The sequence below is a fragment of the Melanaphis sacchari genome, unplaced genomic scaffold (genome assembly GCF_002803265.2).
Source record: "Melanaphis sacchari strain LSU unplaced genomic scaffold, SCAv2.0 Contig20_pilon_pilon, whole genome shotgun sequence".
Taxonomy (NCBI): Eukaryota; Metazoa; Arthropoda; class Insecta; order Hemiptera; family Aphididae; genus Melanaphis; species Melanaphis sacchari.
The window spans coordinates 6,936,086-6,953,912 of NW_020271042.1; the positions used below are offsets into that span (position 1 = coordinate 6,936,086).

At 27.9% G+C, this 17,827-nt stretch overlaps 1 protein-coding gene across 2 annotated transcripts in view; it reads left to right on the forward strand.

Moving 5' to 3' along the window:
• Positions 1-17,827, forward strand: part of LOC112593588 (dual 3',5'-cyclic-AMP and -GMP phosphodiesterase 11A-like) — a 97,844-nt gene that overhangs the window by 79,595 nt on the left and 422 nt on the right. For both annotated transcript variants that reach the window (XM_025338061.1, XM_025338062.1), the window contains exons 3-16: positions 3,857-4,340; positions 8,486-8,650; positions 9,963-10,052; positions 10,129-10,334; positions 11,738-11,919; positions 13,167-13,234; positions 13,340-13,432; positions 13,531-13,581; positions 14,039-14,185; positions 15,734-15,841; positions 15,911-16,020; positions 16,637-16,727; positions 16,799-16,899; positions 17,522-17,822. In XM_025338061.1, coding sequence (XP_025193846.1) covers positions 3,857-4,340; positions 8,486-8,650; positions 9,963-10,052; positions 10,129-10,334; positions 11,738-11,919; positions 13,167-13,234; positions 13,340-13,432; positions 13,531-13,581; positions 14,039-14,185; positions 15,734-15,841; positions 15,911-16,020; positions 16,637-16,727; positions 16,799-16,899; positions 17,522-17,822 — 2,197 coding nt within the window. The remainder of the gene's footprint in view (positions 1-3,856; positions 4,341-8,485; positions 8,651-9,962; positions 10,053-10,128; positions 10,335-11,737; positions 11,920-13,166; positions 13,235-13,339; positions 13,433-13,530; positions 13,582-14,038; positions 14,186-15,733; positions 15,842-15,910; positions 16,021-16,636; positions 16,728-16,798; positions 16,900-17,521; positions 17,823-17,827) is intronic.

Sequence of the window (17,827 nt, forward strand, 5' to 3'; positions counted from 1 at the left end):
TGTATATGTATCAGTACTTCTAGATAGATGTATTTTCGATGATTTTTCCGTTTTTATGGTATTAGTTTTACTACAATATTTACACTTTTGAGTGTCACGTCATTATCGCGAATTCATGTCCTAAAACGTGAGAAACTAGTTATATAGCATGTCATTGTAATTGCATGACCAACGAGAATAAACAAAAATAACGCGACAAGATGCAATACTGTTACGGCATAATGTAAATCGTATTTAAATGTATATTTCAAGATAGACAGAGTGATGGAAAGGAAAAGTGAATTAATTTGAGAACGTTTTTCGTATACGTGTTTATAGAAGTGTACTTTTATTAGAGAGGCTTTGTTTCGATTGTTTTGTTAAACGTAGAACAGTAATATAAAAGAGGATGATATGCATACATAAGTATGAACATTTTTATTCTCTTGCAGCTAGCTAACTAGTTAAGAAGTCTACAAATAAATTAATTTCTATTTTGGTAAAAATTTTACCTATGTTACACAAAATCATGAGTATGCTCATTGCAATCACGTCAGAAAACTAAAACGTTTGATTTATATCGTTTTAGCTTCAACAGAAATCATCACTATAGTTATAAAATTATCAATTTATTTTTATATTGCAAAGCAAGTTATTAGTACTTGGAAAAATTATTTATTGTGAGTATATAATATTATATAGCCTGTCGGGCTAACCAAAAAAAAAAAAATATTTTTTGAAACCGTTCAATTGTCTTTTTTATTGTTATTATTATATTCTTTATCTGATCACACAATAAGAGTAACACATGAAGTATAGTACCAGATACGTGGTAATGCTTTCAGTGCGACCGAAAAGAATGCGTTTTCAACGCTATTACGCGCTGACCAGCCAACCCTTATTACGTCTGGTACTCAAATGTAATAATGTGTGTGATTTTCGTATATCTACGCAATTTTGAAGATTCCGATCGTTTCCCAATACGTTACTTTCAAATTTAAAATATTTTCAAGTATATTCGGTTGTAATTACGTTATAACGGTGTTTCTATAGGAAGAAACGTTGTCCCGTTTCGTAGTTTGCGTGTTTCGTGTCTCGATCGACTGTTATGTCAAATAAATGCAAAATACGAGCACCGAATAACGATGGAATTAGTTCTTGGTTCATTTTTTTGCCCATTTCGCCTTACTGTGTTGGGCGTTTGGTTTGTGGTTTGCCGCGTCGCCGTCTGTCGAAAACTACACCATCTGTGGATTTGGACTATGCGGATCGTCTGGCGTTATTCCTTCTGGTTATTATTAGCATATATATTGTGTTTCCTGTTTTAGGGAGGTCAACTTTACCAGCGATTTGTTTGTGAACAGTCGTGTGTTCCTGATGTTTGGTGACGGTAATGGTGTCAATGCTACAGAGCGTAACCGTCGTGACGACATCATATAAGCATTAAGTTATATTAGATTCATTCGTATAATTTATTGTATGCCGATTACGAACCCCAGCACGGTGACGTTGATATGAAATTCACCACTCGATATAGTTGCGCGTGAGGATTGGTCAGTTAACCGTCGTTTGTTTTTGTGTTGTTAATATTTTTAAAGGCTAAAGAGCCTTAAATTTAATTAAGTTAAGTAATTATATGATTTTATCGTACTAAGATACCAGGCCTTCATTATTATAATATATCATTTTTTTTTTTTTATGTACTATATTGAGATACCATACCTTTTTTATACTATTATATTAGTTAATTCAATAATTTTACATAATAAATTATATACAGTCCAATTACTAAATTATCTGGGATAACAGCTAGTGATTTCTGTTATAACTACTGTTGCACCTGCACTATCCATTATCAGATTAACTATACAGTTGAAGGGTTCATAATGTAAATATGTTTTTAGGAAAAATAAAATACTTTTAATTATTGTATTTTTCTGACATTATCAAAATTAATATATGTAAAAATAAGCTAGTAATATTTGTTTCAAAATAAAATGAAATGAAAATTTACTGAAATAAATTTTAATCAAAAACACATGACATGTACAATCGTGATAAAAAATTCAAAGTAAATATCAAAGGATATAGTTTATTAAATTTCAATATGAATTATATCAAAAGTATTCTAATAAAATGCATTAAAAATTTGTTGAAAATTGTTTTTCGTTTAATGTACAAGTAATAATATATAGTATGAAATTGAATAAAATGGATCTTCAAGAAAAAAACGTATAGATGATGTATAACAAAAAAAAAGTCCTAAATTAAAAATATTAAAATATTATAATCAAACAATATATATTCATGAATTTTATTATTGTATATATAGCTGATCAATTATAAATTCACGAATCATAGAACCCATTAAAAAGTTTCAGACTGTAACATAATTTTATAATATGTCTGGAAAAAAGTTTATAGAAATAATATTTTACTTTTTTATTAATACAAAACAATTTTTAATTTAAATATTGAATTCAAAATTGGTTGATTAAAGTTCTGTTCAAAAATATATATAATGCGTATTTTAAATATGAGCTATAATTACTTTTATGATTTATAATATAAAAATAATAACACTATACTAACAGAAATTAATCAATTTTTGATTTACCTTTTACATATATATATTAAAAAAAAAAAAAATTCACCGTTATTAAAATATCTTAATCTCTAATCATTACAAGCGTATCAAACTATTTAATCTCAAAAAGAACTATTTTAAGAACTTTATATAAACACGTTTTGGTTTATAATATGAGATTATAATTATATTAAAATAATAATTACTATTATTATTAATTATTGTTCTTGCTACGTTATATCGTGACGATTGTATTGGATATATATTGTAAAATTGTTGATATTTATAAGAATAAATATATAATCTAAAGATTGATAAATTTATTTCTTAAAGTTACAGTTATATCATGGCAGTTTTCTTCAAATACAGTGATTAAACGTTATTTATATTATACTAAGTAGACATTTTGTGTCAATAGTTTGAAATAGTTAACATACACGATTCTAAAACTTAAATTATATAATGTTTGTTGACCTTTAAACGTAGGTGGAAAGTTATCGGTAAACGTGAGACGAACAGTGTAATACCCCACAGAATATTATAGTAATCAACACTTAACGACAAATAAATTGGTAACTATTTAAACAGCTGTACCACGCCAAATGAATCAAAATGAAGTTAAAAACATGCTAAAATAATTTTCAATGACAGAGTCGTATAAACTATAAGTGCGAATAAAAAAGTATCGCGTCACAGTTGTTGACGTATCACGACAGTTTTGTATACGATGTAACAAGTAGATAATGACAAGTATATAATATGTTTTGGGTAATAAATGGCATTGTACTTGTATAGTTATATTAATTGTGGTATTAAACAATCAAACGGAAATGAAATTGCTTTAAGTGTCTTTTATTTATGTATCTATCGTGTGTTTATGAATTCAGTCATAAAAGAAATACAAGTCATGTTTGACGAGTGTTATTTTTTACTTCTGGTCGTCTAATCGTCACGGCCTGTGACTTAGGACGAAAATCGTCTTGTTTAAGTTGGTTAAGGTTTACTATCAGACTTCCCCGTCGTACGTAATATATTTATAAGAATCGACATTTTAAAGCGTTTTCATTATCCCGCATGATTTTGTTGTTTTCGCGAACTGAGGTACAACCCTCCTCCCCCTCTTCTAGCGCTCACCTTCACTCATCGCGCTATCTTATATGGTCTAAAGGCTTCAATACCCAAGCGTGCGCGATCGCGGCACACTTAGCGAAAAATAATATGACCTATCGTTCGACGAATTTCAATCAAGTTTTTGAACGCCGAAATGCATTTTTTTCTTTGCACTTCTAGATTTACGTCGTTGCCACCAAGCCCGATTAGCATGCTGTCACTGCTCATCGATTCCAAGGTGCGGTTGCCCAGGTGGCCGGTGTCCGCGCACAACGTGGACACCAAGCGGGATCTGCGGCTCGCGCAGGGCGAACGGGACTTCTTCCTGACAGTAGTCCGGGACATTGCCACCGACCTGGACCTCAAGTCGTTGTCGCAGAAGATCGTCGACGACTTGACCGTGTTGCTGGACTGCGACGCCGGCTCGTTGTTTCTCGTGGATGGACCGCCGCGAGGTTCCCGGCGCCGGTGTCTCGTCTCCAAGGTGTTCGACGTACACAGCGGCGCCCGCGGCCAGTTCCTGTTGCCGGACGGCGTGCAGTGCGACGTTGCTGGTGGTCCGGCCACGGCCACCGACAATGAGGTGCGCATTCCGTGGGGCGTGGGAATACTCGGACACGTCGCGTCCACCGGCGAGACGGTCAACCTGGACGTTGCTTGCGAGGTGAGTCCCTAAAATACCATCAAAACGGCAGCCACCTAAAAGGGCAAAATACGATTTACCTTATTTTTTGCCACTTAATTTGCGTGAACGAGTCATTATCGGAAAATGTATTGAATGAGATTTGATTAAAACGATAGAATTTTAAAACAACAATAATAATGAAGAAAAAAAATGATCAAGTCTTAAATGCATAATTTAGTAGGTATTAATATATTATATTATCAAAAATATTTTTCGCATCAGGAATTATATTCTTTAGTAAAACAATTGCACATGGTTTATTTATAATTAAATAATTAAAATATATTAGGCAGATGAAGGGGGGGGGGGGTGGTCGTTACTTATTTCAATACGTATTATATTATAAAAATATAAACAATAACACTGTTATTGGTTTAATCTTACGTTTTGACGTTATGTATTTTTACAAATCCAACATAAAATAAATTATTGTAATTTATACTGTTTTAAAAATCAAAATCTAAAAGTTAATTTTAAAAATGTATGTTTCAATTAAAATATAATGATTTTTAATGCATGTAACTAGTCAATAGTTATTAAATTAAGTTGTGGTTACGCATATTAATTACCTTAAATATTTTTTTTTTTTTATTCTTACCGTATAAAATAAAACATTGGTGATTAACTATAATTTTAAATTGTTTTCAAAAATGTCACATACTCACACCAGCATATGTTTTTAAACTATTATACTTAGAGCAATTGGACATAAAATTATTACCGACCTCTCTATTTGACTCTATTTTATAGGTAAAATGGAATTAAAATAAATGTTACGTAATTTAGAATAACTGACATCAAATATTTACATTTTAAAATGCAAAATTAAAATTTGTATTCCGTGCAAACCGTACTTTCAAAAACTAGGTACTGTGACTTGTACAGGTTTTGAAAGAAATAGATTCATGTAAGTAAAATAATGAAATATTCTTTTGAGATATGTATGAAATGAATGTTGATAGATTTTATGTTTTATATAATCACTGAGTTTTATAAATATTTAAAAAAATATGTGTTGAATATACCTACATCGTGCATAGTTAACAAGCAACTGCACAAAAATATTCTATTAAATAACTGTAATACATGCTCATATATTGAGACTGTATTATTGAGTACCTATAAATATAATTTTAACCTTAATATGTTGTGATTTAAAAAAAATGTAGACATTATATTTAATATGACTTAGTTGACTTACACACAAGCATTGAACTTTGTCATAAAAGGTCAACGAGTCACATTTTAAGCTTTTTTCTGATTCACTCAATTTTTAGGTAACATTAAAAAAATCTGTAAACAATTTAATGTTAAAAATTGTTATTATATTTTTGTTTATATGCATTAAATCAAAAATTTCAAGGTTCTATTATAATTTAAAGTTAAATAAATACATATGATGTTATTCCTAACTTTGAATATGTTATATTTTGGGCATATTTAACTTTCCTTACATTTTTTTTTTATCACATATTGTTTTGTTTTATCGAGCACTTTTTTTGAAAGAAAATATATATAGGTTTGGTTTAGTTTGTATTTGAAAGTTCAATTTGCTTTCAGTCGTTTTTATACCTATTTAAAAAATATTATCTCAAAAATAAGTTATGTTTAACACAATGTGAATTGTGATTAAATATTTTTTAAATATTATGACCGTTAAAAAACTATGAACATCATGGTCAAGTAAAAATTATCATCAACACGAACGATTGTTTTTTTTTAATGAAATTCAACTTTATGTGTAGTGTAACAATGAAGTTGATTTATCGGTAGTGTTCGTCAACAACGACGAAAAGGTTTTTTTTACAATAACACTTTTACGTTTTTATTGTAAAAATAACTTGGTACACACACGACCCCTAAGAGAATACGTGTCGTACTTAACACTGCGTAACAACTAAGTGAACAACTGTGTCCAGGGTCAACAACGGTTTTGTCTATACTTTATGTATATTTTTCTTTTACGGTGCATCTGCGTTCAAATTTTGTCTGAAAAACTGCATCTAGTGTTTCGTCACCATGTTTGTACTCGATTTATATGTATGTACACATTATCTATTTTATTTTTCATTTTTAATTTAATTCATGCAAATGTTTTGAAAGTTGAACATTACTTTATATCCATTTGGTATTCAAATAGTTTATATGTTCGTTTTAAAGTTCGGAAAGGAAGCGGGTTGATGCTATGTACGAGGATAAACACAGAGATTTTCCGTATATAACGCATATATATATATATATAGCGTTTCGGACTTGTGCCCAACGTATCATAAAGGGTCCAGATATTATTTATATAATATCACGTAATAAAAATCGGCGGGGTGCACAGCGTATATTATTATATTGGTGGTATATATTAATACAATATCCCGAGAGTTCAAAAAGATTTTTGGCCTTTTTACGTGCGTTATCATTCGTATATTGTTATTATCGGCGTTATTATTTATTATTTTTTTCATTTATTTTTTATTTTTTACAGTATCTCTTTCAGACATTTGTAGAAATTTACTACACAGTTATATAATATACTGCTGGAGGCCGTACAATCGACGTTTATTGATACGTTTCGTATTTTGTCTGTGCGCGTTTGAAAAATAAAACTGGGTCATACACGCCACCCCCTACAGCTACAGTTATATATATATATTACACATGTATGCATATATATATATATAATATTATATATACGACCTAACATGGTCGACGTGGGCTAATGAAATTCCAGTTGTATATATACGTAGTGGATCATCTTCAAAAATCTCCCATCTCAATCGAACCCACCTCCGATTATTGTGTCATCTGTGCGAGTGCATAATACAAATGTATATATGTATACAGTCAAAACGAGACCGGTGAAAAGCATCCCGCGTAACGAATATACACGAACCTATTCTCCCGGTTGGGGAATACAAATATTTCCGTAGATACAAAAAGGTATGTCGGTACGTCCCAGTTGTCCAACCATTGTGGTCCTATGATGACTTTATTTTCTATAAGTTTCCGAGCGAAGTTTCCTTCAAAAATTATCGTTATAGCACTAGAACTGTTAAATGAACAATACTAATTTTAAAAAAAATACATACATATATTGTAATTTTTTTTTTTTTTAATCAGTTTCTATATAATTCAATTTTATAATAGCTGGAGTTCAAAATAATATTTACGTGGATTGGGAAAAATGAATATTATTATTGTTATCGATTATATTTCGCAACCGTTGGCGCAGCATGGAAAGCCATACGTATTATAATACCGTTTAATTAATATTAGTTAGAAAATTTTATTAGTACGTCATATTATTTTGATTACAATAGATATAGTTATTAAATAGCTATTATAGTATTATTGTCATAGTTGACGATTATTCATAGCTTCAATAAGCAAATATGATACTAATAGCACATTGTTCCACTGAATGATAAATTATATTTCAATATTATTATTAAAGTTTATATTTTTAAAATTTTTCATAAAAGGTATCATAAAAAAATTAATGATTTAAATCATAATTGTATAAATCAATACCATTTTGTAATCGGTTTGTTAATCGATTGAAAATTAATTGTTTATAGTCTAACGTATTTATTGTAATATCTGAATCAGTATTATATTATGTAAACGCGTTTCTTTAAATTAGAAGATCACTTTGAAGTGGAACCATCCGTAAAGTATGTAAATTTTATTCATTTAAAACAAATACGAGACTTTTAAAGATGTTTGTCTGAAAATAAAATTAATAATTTATTAATTTTTTTTTTTTTGTTTCAAAGAAATAGTTATATGTACGTGCGATTAATTTTAATTTCAGTTCATTTATTTTTGTCGTTACTGATAACTATCTTATTTCTGTTATTTCTTTGTGTTTATAAGTTATTCATTAATGTATATACATATATACGTAACGTATACCAAATATGCCATGTGGTTTCAAAGTTGTTTTTAAAGCGAAATTACAATAGCATAATTTTTCACTATGATAGGCGACACTATATTGTAATTATAAAACTAAAATACATGACTTCAGGAAACTCGCCAAATTCAGTTTTTTTTTTTCCAAACTCATAATATCTGCATTTATAAAATAACATAGAACAATGTGGTCATAATAATATATCATATTATAGGATCCGAGATTTGATGACGAAGTAGACCGCATAATGGGATATTACACTTCATCGTTACTGTGCATGCCAGTGAAAAATTCGTATGAAGAGATAATTGCGGTGGCGCAGGTTAACAACAAGAATCCGGATAAGGATGACGGGCATTTCACCAGCATGGATGAGAAGGTAAATATTTTTGAATTGGTGTGGAAATTTCTATGAGTGGTCCTGACACAAAGTTACTTTTAGAAACATGCCTTGTTGTAAATACAAACGCAGTGGTGCAGCAGCCGTATATATATTATATATACCATACACGTCATTAGAAACTTTTCCAGTCAATTTTTCTGGTTCTGTCGTTTTTAATTTAATATAAATCTAGAACTTATAATAGACTTAAACTTATTACACGTGTATGTGCATGTATATGTATCTAATTGTCGAATTAATTGCGCCGCCACTGCTGGCTTTTGAGCAGAAAACGTTTTAACATTTTACTGACGTGGTTTTCGTTGTTGATATATTAAATTGATAAGGACTTGACCTACGACAATGTATTGGCCAGTGATACAAAATATATGACTTTGTATTACGCGATTGTCATGTTATTAAATTATTATTTTTTGTTAAGTAGATAGTTTTTTTTTTTTTTTTTTTAAATCGACATGATTTAATCACAAGACGTGTTTTTTTAATATTAGTACATAGGTATTTAAATATCGTCAGTTACGTATATTGAGCTAATTATATTTTATAAGTTTATCACACTTGAGATATAAGTATATTTTAAGAAATTAATTTTTTATCATAATCTTAAACATTCCTGTATTATAATAATGTTAGTGACTATAAATAATTCAAACACGATTTAAATGTATATGGTAATGTCATATTAATACTAACAATGTTTCAAAAATCCATGCTCTTGTAAGATATTTTTGACGTTTGGCTGTAAGCGATTAAAAAATATTCTACCTATGTGTTTTTATGTTAAGGATTTGATATTTAATAAAATAATATTTTTTATAGAAGAAAGTTTTCGATATATTTTTAATTAGTTTTTATGTTCTAATAATTAATTAACTTTGTTAACTATTGATTATGAACACAAGATAAAATTTAAATATTATTAGATTAGTTCAAGAGAAGATTCTAAAAAATTCAGATTTCATCGGATAAACCATAAATATTTTCAATAAAAAACTTAGCCATAATATGATTATTATTTTGAAATTGAATAAATTTTGATTCATTTTAGAGATTTTAAAAATTAGTTTGTGTAGTTATTTGTTTAACTAATGCGTACTAAATTATATCATCGAAAACCACAAATGAAGACATGATGTTTAAGAAAATACGATTTGTAATCTAGGTTTAAAATAATCCAATTTTCTAACTTTAAACATTTATTATACCAAATTAAAAGGTCTAATCTATATATTACTGTTGTGTACAATACGAAAATAGTATAATTTAATCACAATTTCTGGGATTACAGCTTTTTGAGACGTACTTACAGTTTGTCGGAATAGCGATTACAAACGCACAAATCGTCGAGGATTCCCGAGCCGAATATGATAGAAACAGGGTAAGTGATTGTTTAGTTAAGAAAGAAGTTGATTTTATCGAAGTGTTTAAAAAATTTCTGACGAATATCGTTGCAGAATTTGTTGGAAGTAGTACATGATCTCTTTGAAGAACAGACATCTATCGACAAAGTTATAATGAAGATAATGCAGAGGGCTCAGAGGCTGTTGAAGTGCGAAAGAGCGGCCGTGTTGCTTGTAGACGAATCGTGTGACAGTACCAGCTTCTCAAAGCTGTTTGACTTAAACTCGCCCAAGCACAATATAAAAAATAACGTTAAAAAGTATGATTACATAACATCAAATCAATATACACGTATAAATATATAATATAATACTTAAAATAGAGTTTATTATACCCTTTAAGTCCAGTACCACTATTACTGATCAATAGTTCTGTGTTGCTAAATTTATATTTAAATATAGGTTTCTCAATCTATAAGATAATTCTTGTACAGTAGCAATAAAAAAAAAAATAAAAAAAATATTTTTTTTTTGTATTTAAATTTTTACAGTTTTCGAAATAGTTTTGAAAAAAATATTATATATTTAAATTGGATATGAATTTATCAAGTTAAAACAAGTTAGGTTTTTGGTATTAATGAGAATGAAAAAAATTATACTATAAAGTTACTTATATTAGAAAGAATATTAAATCAAATTCGATTGTAATGTGTATTTTTTATGGTGATATTTATAAAAATAATGTTATCTATTAGTTAAAATATTAAACTAATTTAATATTAATTTAATTTTTGAAAACTTTTTATTACCATAATTTCATAAAATTATGCATATATTTAACAGAACTAAATATTAAAATCCTTATAAAAATCAAAAATTGAATTCGTTCTAATTATTGTATGATATTTTGCTCAATTTTAAAATAAAACGTGTTTTTAATTATTTAAAAAAATAAGAGCAATATTTATTTTAAATGCTTAAAAATTATGTTGCATAGAATATTATTTTTTTATTTTACAAGTATTATTACTATTTCATTAACTATGAAAAAAACCGATAAAATCGCTTTCCTGTATTACATTTTATTTGTTTAAAATATATCACTGTAATAAATGTATAAAATTTAAATTCAATGATAAATCATGTAAAATACGAAAAAAGATTTTGAACGGAGTCTAGTTAACTTATATTTTTAAGGATATTTTATTTCATATGTTTATGAAATGGATAATTAAATTGTATATTAAAAATACAGAATGTTGATCTAATTTCCAAACACTTATAAAAAAATGTTGCTTTAATACTCGTATTTTTAATATTTTTTTAAATTTAAGTATGAACACTTACAACTGTCATGAAAAACATTTTATAAAATATATAATTTGAAAAAAAACTTAGAAAAGTAGATAATTTTAAATGTGATTTAAAAAATAAACATTTTTTTAAATTTTTATCATGTATATTAAATGATAATATGAATATTTGGTAATAGTATTTTAAGTTCTTTCAATTTAAAAATTTTAATTACAATAAAAAAATATATAAATTTAACATTTATCTTGATAAACTTACTATTTTTAAATAAAATTCAATTTTAATATGGCTCATATTTTTCTTATACACTTTTTATAACCTGTAGATAATATAAAAATATATAAATAAATACATTAAATATACATCATCATAAACGGTTATTTAATCAATATTATTTCTTATAAATTAGTTCTAGGCAAAAGGTGGAAGGCGAAAACGTATCACGTTACCTAGAGAGTCTTGCTGAGAGGGTGGCTTGTTCGGGGGAAGTTTTGAACATCAACGAGCACGAGTGCAGCGAGGGAATCGTAGACTCAGGCATTAACTCACTATTGGCAATGCCCATCAGGAATAAAAACGACCAAATAATCGGTAAGCACAGTTCACATCATTACATACTTTTATATTTTATCATAATGTACCCAATCATTAAGAACCGTTTTGTCAAACAATTGGTACGGTGAAATGTAATATAAACTAAATAATATACACAAATAACTACATTACATATCACTATAAAAGTCGTATATTGCGCTTTAAAAAATACAGCTAGTGCTATGGAACGGTGGTTCTCAAACAGTTTTTTTTGCATACTTATTACTTACTAGATTTAGTGTACGAATTTCGTTATTATTTCTGTTGATAAATAATAACTATATCATATAAAAACGATAATGTAGCAAAAATATACAGCAATTTTTTGAACTATCTATTTTGTTTAATGGACATTTATTTTTCAACCAAAATAAATTGAAATACTTAATTAAATATTCTTTCACAGTTTTAACAATTTAATGTGTGACGCAAATCAATTAATCAGGAAAACCTAAGTTTTAGTCGTACTCTTTATAAAGTATTCAATTTGGGTCAATACAATCTGATCTGTAAATTATAATTGCCGAACTCGCGTCTTTTTGTCTAACAGGAATTTTAGTTATGTTTTTAAGTTTCATTATTTTTTTTTTTTTCATATAGAGGAAGAAACGAAATTAATAACAAATGATTTAATACTGGCTGTGTATCACCACTAGAGACATTACGGTACTCGAGGGATGTATAATATATAGTCACATAGACCATAGCTACCAGAGGTCCTGCAATAGAACAATATCCTGTGAGAATCCTTCGCGTTGTTTATCACTTATCCATGTCATTTACAACCATAAAAGTTACGTTTAGGTACTAGGTAGTCACGCGCATAGTATTCAATAACTTTTATGTTATTATTATACAATAGTCGAACGTGTAACGATATCACGTCCGGTCTTAGTCTGATTGCTCGCGGTCGCTGTCCGTTAGGAACCAGAGCGGGTTCGACGATCGGATATCGTCTGCTAGTGCATTATTATCGCATTATCAACGTCTGGTCGTAACTACTATCATGTTACATTCAAGTTCCGAGAGTATATGACGTGATACTAAATTACGATCGATTTACCGGGTGATCAGACGTAAATCCACGAGATATCTAGGGATAAAACGCAAATACCCAGTCGTAGAGTGACTTCGGTCGGACTGAGCCACTTGAAATTACAACATTATCGTTGTATTAGTTGTTATACGCATTATTAAGTTACGGGATCATATTTCGTCTAACTAACGCGAATAATACTTTACAGGCGTCGCCAGTATAATCAACAAATTGAACTCGTCACCATTTGACGATTACGACGAACAGTTGTTCGAGGTGAGATATTATTTTATTATCCATAAGAAAAATACTTAATGCCACAGATGCAGTGAATTATTTATACTTATAACTGATTATGAAATCATATTTCACTTGTTATAGGCATTTACAATATTCTGTGGACTGGGAATACACAACACACTTATGTATAGTGAAGTGGAAAAGGCGATGGCTCGGCAAAAAGTCTCCATTGAAGTAAGATCACCGTACGGGCGTACGAAAACGAATACATTATGTGTTATCAGAAAGTTATACAAATGTTCGTTTTTTTCTTTTTTCTTTATTTATTTCAGGTTCTATCTTATCATGCGACAGCTTCAAATAAAGAGGTGGAACGTATTCTGGTAAGCGCTCAATAATCTTGTAAATTTATTTTTTAATATTCTTATGCTTTTAAAACTTTTTTGGCTTCGATTTCAAATAGACAATATTATTCCCGGATATAAATTTTGTACATTCACTGTGAAAATAATGAAAAAACTTTTACTGGCCAGTCATTGAACTCTAGACCGTTTTTCTGCAGTTTAATGCCCCCACATATTTAAACGGATTGAAAAACGTATTTTGTTATTATTTTAGCTTTTTCTCGTTTCAAGTGGTGTATACCTACTGACGCTGACAACTCGTTATACGGAAAAATATATTTTTACATTTTTTTACGTAAATCTAAGTGTAAATTAGCGTGTCTTTAAGTAAAAACATTAATAACCTTAAAATGAAAATAAACTACGTTGTCAAAATCAAATATAAATTCTAACGAAAAACTTCTACCACATAGAAAATAAATGTATTTTTTCTTAGGGTATGCCGGTACCTGCTGCTGATTCGTTGAATTTATATTCTTTAACGTTCGACGATTTTTCACTTAACGATGACGAAATGCTGATGGCGGCAGTAAGCATGTTTTTGGAACTTGGACTTGTTAAAACGTTTAACATTGAAAAAGAAGTGAGTGTATAATTTGTAAAATATATGTGTTTGAAAAACCACGTATATTATGTACTTAATTGATTGTTTAAAGTAAACAAAAATATTTGACTCTTGATATAGACCAATTTCCATCGTAATAATGAAAATTTTGGAATTTTTATATTTATGTTCAATTAGTCTGGTTGTTATGTCGTTTACAAAATATTTTATGCATATGTATGTCGTAAAGTATAAACGATTCAATACAATTCAATTAGAAGAAAAGTTTTCCATTGAAATGTTTCCAAATCATTTACGATATTATAAATCATATTAGCTAAACGTATATCAGTGATATAACTAACACTTAATTGTTTAAATTACTAATAAAATAAACTATTTTAAATGACAAATATCTATCCTAATTTAATATTAATTTATTTAACAATAAACTATTTCGGTGGTGAATCGATTGTACTTACATTTAATTTTTAAACTATGTCATATTTTAAAATCTCAAAATAATAACATAACCATATATCAAAAGTACAAAAAATGTATATTTTTCAAATGGCTTCAAAGCAGACGACAACGAATTTTTACATTTTTCGTTATAAGAATTAATATCCTATTAAGTATTTTGTGGGTTTTGAAATATTTGCATGTACAAATAACGGCCCATGGCAATAGAACTGAATGGCAAGATATTTAAGTGAAGCGGAAATGATAGAGGTCTTATGCTGTGAATAATGAGAATTGTCAAAATGTGTCTTAGAAAGTACTCTAAGATAACAGACCTAGAATGGAATGACAATTTAAAGAATATAATATGTTTTATAGAAAATTTATATTTTATTTTATTATATTATATAAAAATGTATTATTATATATAATGGTCCAACTTCAGGTACACTTTATTTCACAAAGTAACAAAACTAATTTAAAAGTTAAACTGAACAATATTACAATATTTTAAATTAAATACACGTTCAAAACTCATATGTATCTATACAAGTTTCTAATTATTTATATTATATTTATGAATGGAATTTATTATATGCTATGTAATTCAATGGTATTACAATATTAATCTATGGTGGAAGAAAAATATCTGTTACATTAAAAACTAAGTTTTTATTTGTTTCTAATTGGTTTAAACGTTGATAATAAGATACTATTATACGGAGTATTCGAAATGCCAAACAGTTTAAATTATAGCCTATAGGTATAAACAAATTGTATGTAACATCAAATACACGATTCTTGATTTATGCTAGTTCAAAACTATTTTATTTCATTATTATGTGTACTATAATGGAGTGTTTATTTTAATTATGTAAAACATTATTTTATGTTAATATCAAACAATAAGTTTTAATTTAATAGTATTAATTAAAATGTATTATATTATTGTATAGTAAAAAAAATAGTTGTACCTAATCTAAGAACCATTTTAGAAGACTTAATATCAGAATGGTAGTTTAAAAATGATAGCGTTGATTATAACCAGGCATAATAATAATAATAATAATAATAATAAATCAATTGGATTTGTTTGATAATGTCAATATGTAATTTATATTTTAGACATTATATCGGTTCCTTATCACGGTAAAACGAAACTACAGGGACGTGCCTTATCACAACTGGAGACATGCTTTCAATGTGGCTCAAGTCATGTTTGCTATTATGATGGTGAATAAATTACAAAAAATAAATCGATTATTTAATCAGAATAAATAGCAAATATTGATATGTTTTAAGGGATGTGACATGAAGAATACATTTTCCGATCTCGAAGTGTTGGGAATGTTTGTCGGATGTTTGTGTCATGATCTCGATCACAGGGGCACAAATAATTCATTTCAAGAGAAGTATGTTATACCATAGTGGTTAATTTCAATAATAATAATAACCATACAATTTTAAAACTATTCAAACGTTAAATTCTGGGCAGTTAAATTAAAGTTTATTGATTTTACAACGATATGTGTTTTTGAGATCAATCTGAGTAAAGACTATTTTTGTCAAAATTAAAATATTTCATAAATATTTCAAATTATTAAAAGTCAAAAATGTGAATTCGTATAATGCTTTCTTAACGTGGTCTTTATTTGTAAACTTTAAATAATAAGTGTTATTCTTATTTTCTTATGAAATTTAAATTTAAATTACTGTTTATTACAAATGTTAGTTTATTTATTTTATTTTATTTAAGAATATATACAGGCTGAGACTTTTTATAGATTTAAACGTAAGAATTATAGGTGTATATGGTCTACAAAAAAAAAAATAAATAAATAAATAAATAAATAAAAAGATATGAAATTATTAAGAATAAAGATATAAATATAAAAATTTAGAATATTTATGTAACAACAAAACAACAAAATTTATGAAAAAATAAACAACTTAAAAATTGTACTATAAAAGATAAAATATTAAAATATTAATAATATTTATTCTTAATTCATTGTAATTGTGTTTTAGAGCCAGATCGGCATTGGTTTTATTGTATGGCACTACCAATACAATGGAACACCATCATTTTAATCACGCAGTGATGATACTCAGCAGCGAAGTAAGTTGAAATAATATGTCAAGTAAAATGTTCTAACGCAATATTTTTTTATATATTTATCTATTTTTTAGAATCTAAATATATTCTCAAGTCTATCCGCGGAAAGTTTTTCAACTGTGATGAAAGTGTTGAAACATAGTATACTGGCCACTGATTTGTCTGTGTATTTCCAGTGAGTAAACATGATAGTTTTAAGCACTAACCTGAGAAATTAAAATTATTATATATATAAAAAAAAAAAACACATAGCATTAAGAAGTATCCACATTAAATATAATTTTATAATTGAACCAAATATTTACCACAAGGTTATATATAAACTTAGACATTTCTATTAATAATTTAATATTTTAATGTTGTTAAAATTATTTAATTATTGATAAAATATATCGTCGTCTTTTTTAGTTTTTGTCTCACATATTATATTTGAATGTAAAGGTTTTTGATACATCGAACGCTACAAAAACTATAATAATAATAATAATAATAATATCAATAATATTATACAGAAACCAAAAAAAATTGAAATGTTCATAAAATGGAGTTTTATATTTTTAATATAGTTTATTTGAAAAAGTAATATTCAAGTTTTAATATTCTTGTATGTAAACACATTTAATGGTATATTATTGTCTTTATTACAAAACCGTGTATAATGTTTTTTTTTAAAGATTTCATAACTCATAATTCATTGAAATAATGGCTCAATGCTTTACTGGTTTCATATTTTAATGTTTAAATAATTCTTTTTCGATATTACGTCATACATTAGATTTGTTTTTATTTTTTTTCAGACTGAGAAATAAGTTCTTCCGATTAATCGAGTCTAAAGAATACAGTTGGGACGAAGAATCGCAGCGATACTTGTTGATGGCGATGTTGATGACGTCGTCGGACTTAGCTGCGTCTACAAAGCAATGGCACGTGCAAAAGCGAGCCGCCAGACTAGTAACAGATGAATTCATTGAGCAAGGCGATAAAGAAAGATTTGAGTTGAAAATCCAGCCCCAAGCTCTGATGGACAGAGAAAGGCAACACGAACTTCCACAGTTGCAGATCAGATGGATCGCAGACATATGTCTGCCATTATACCAGGTTAA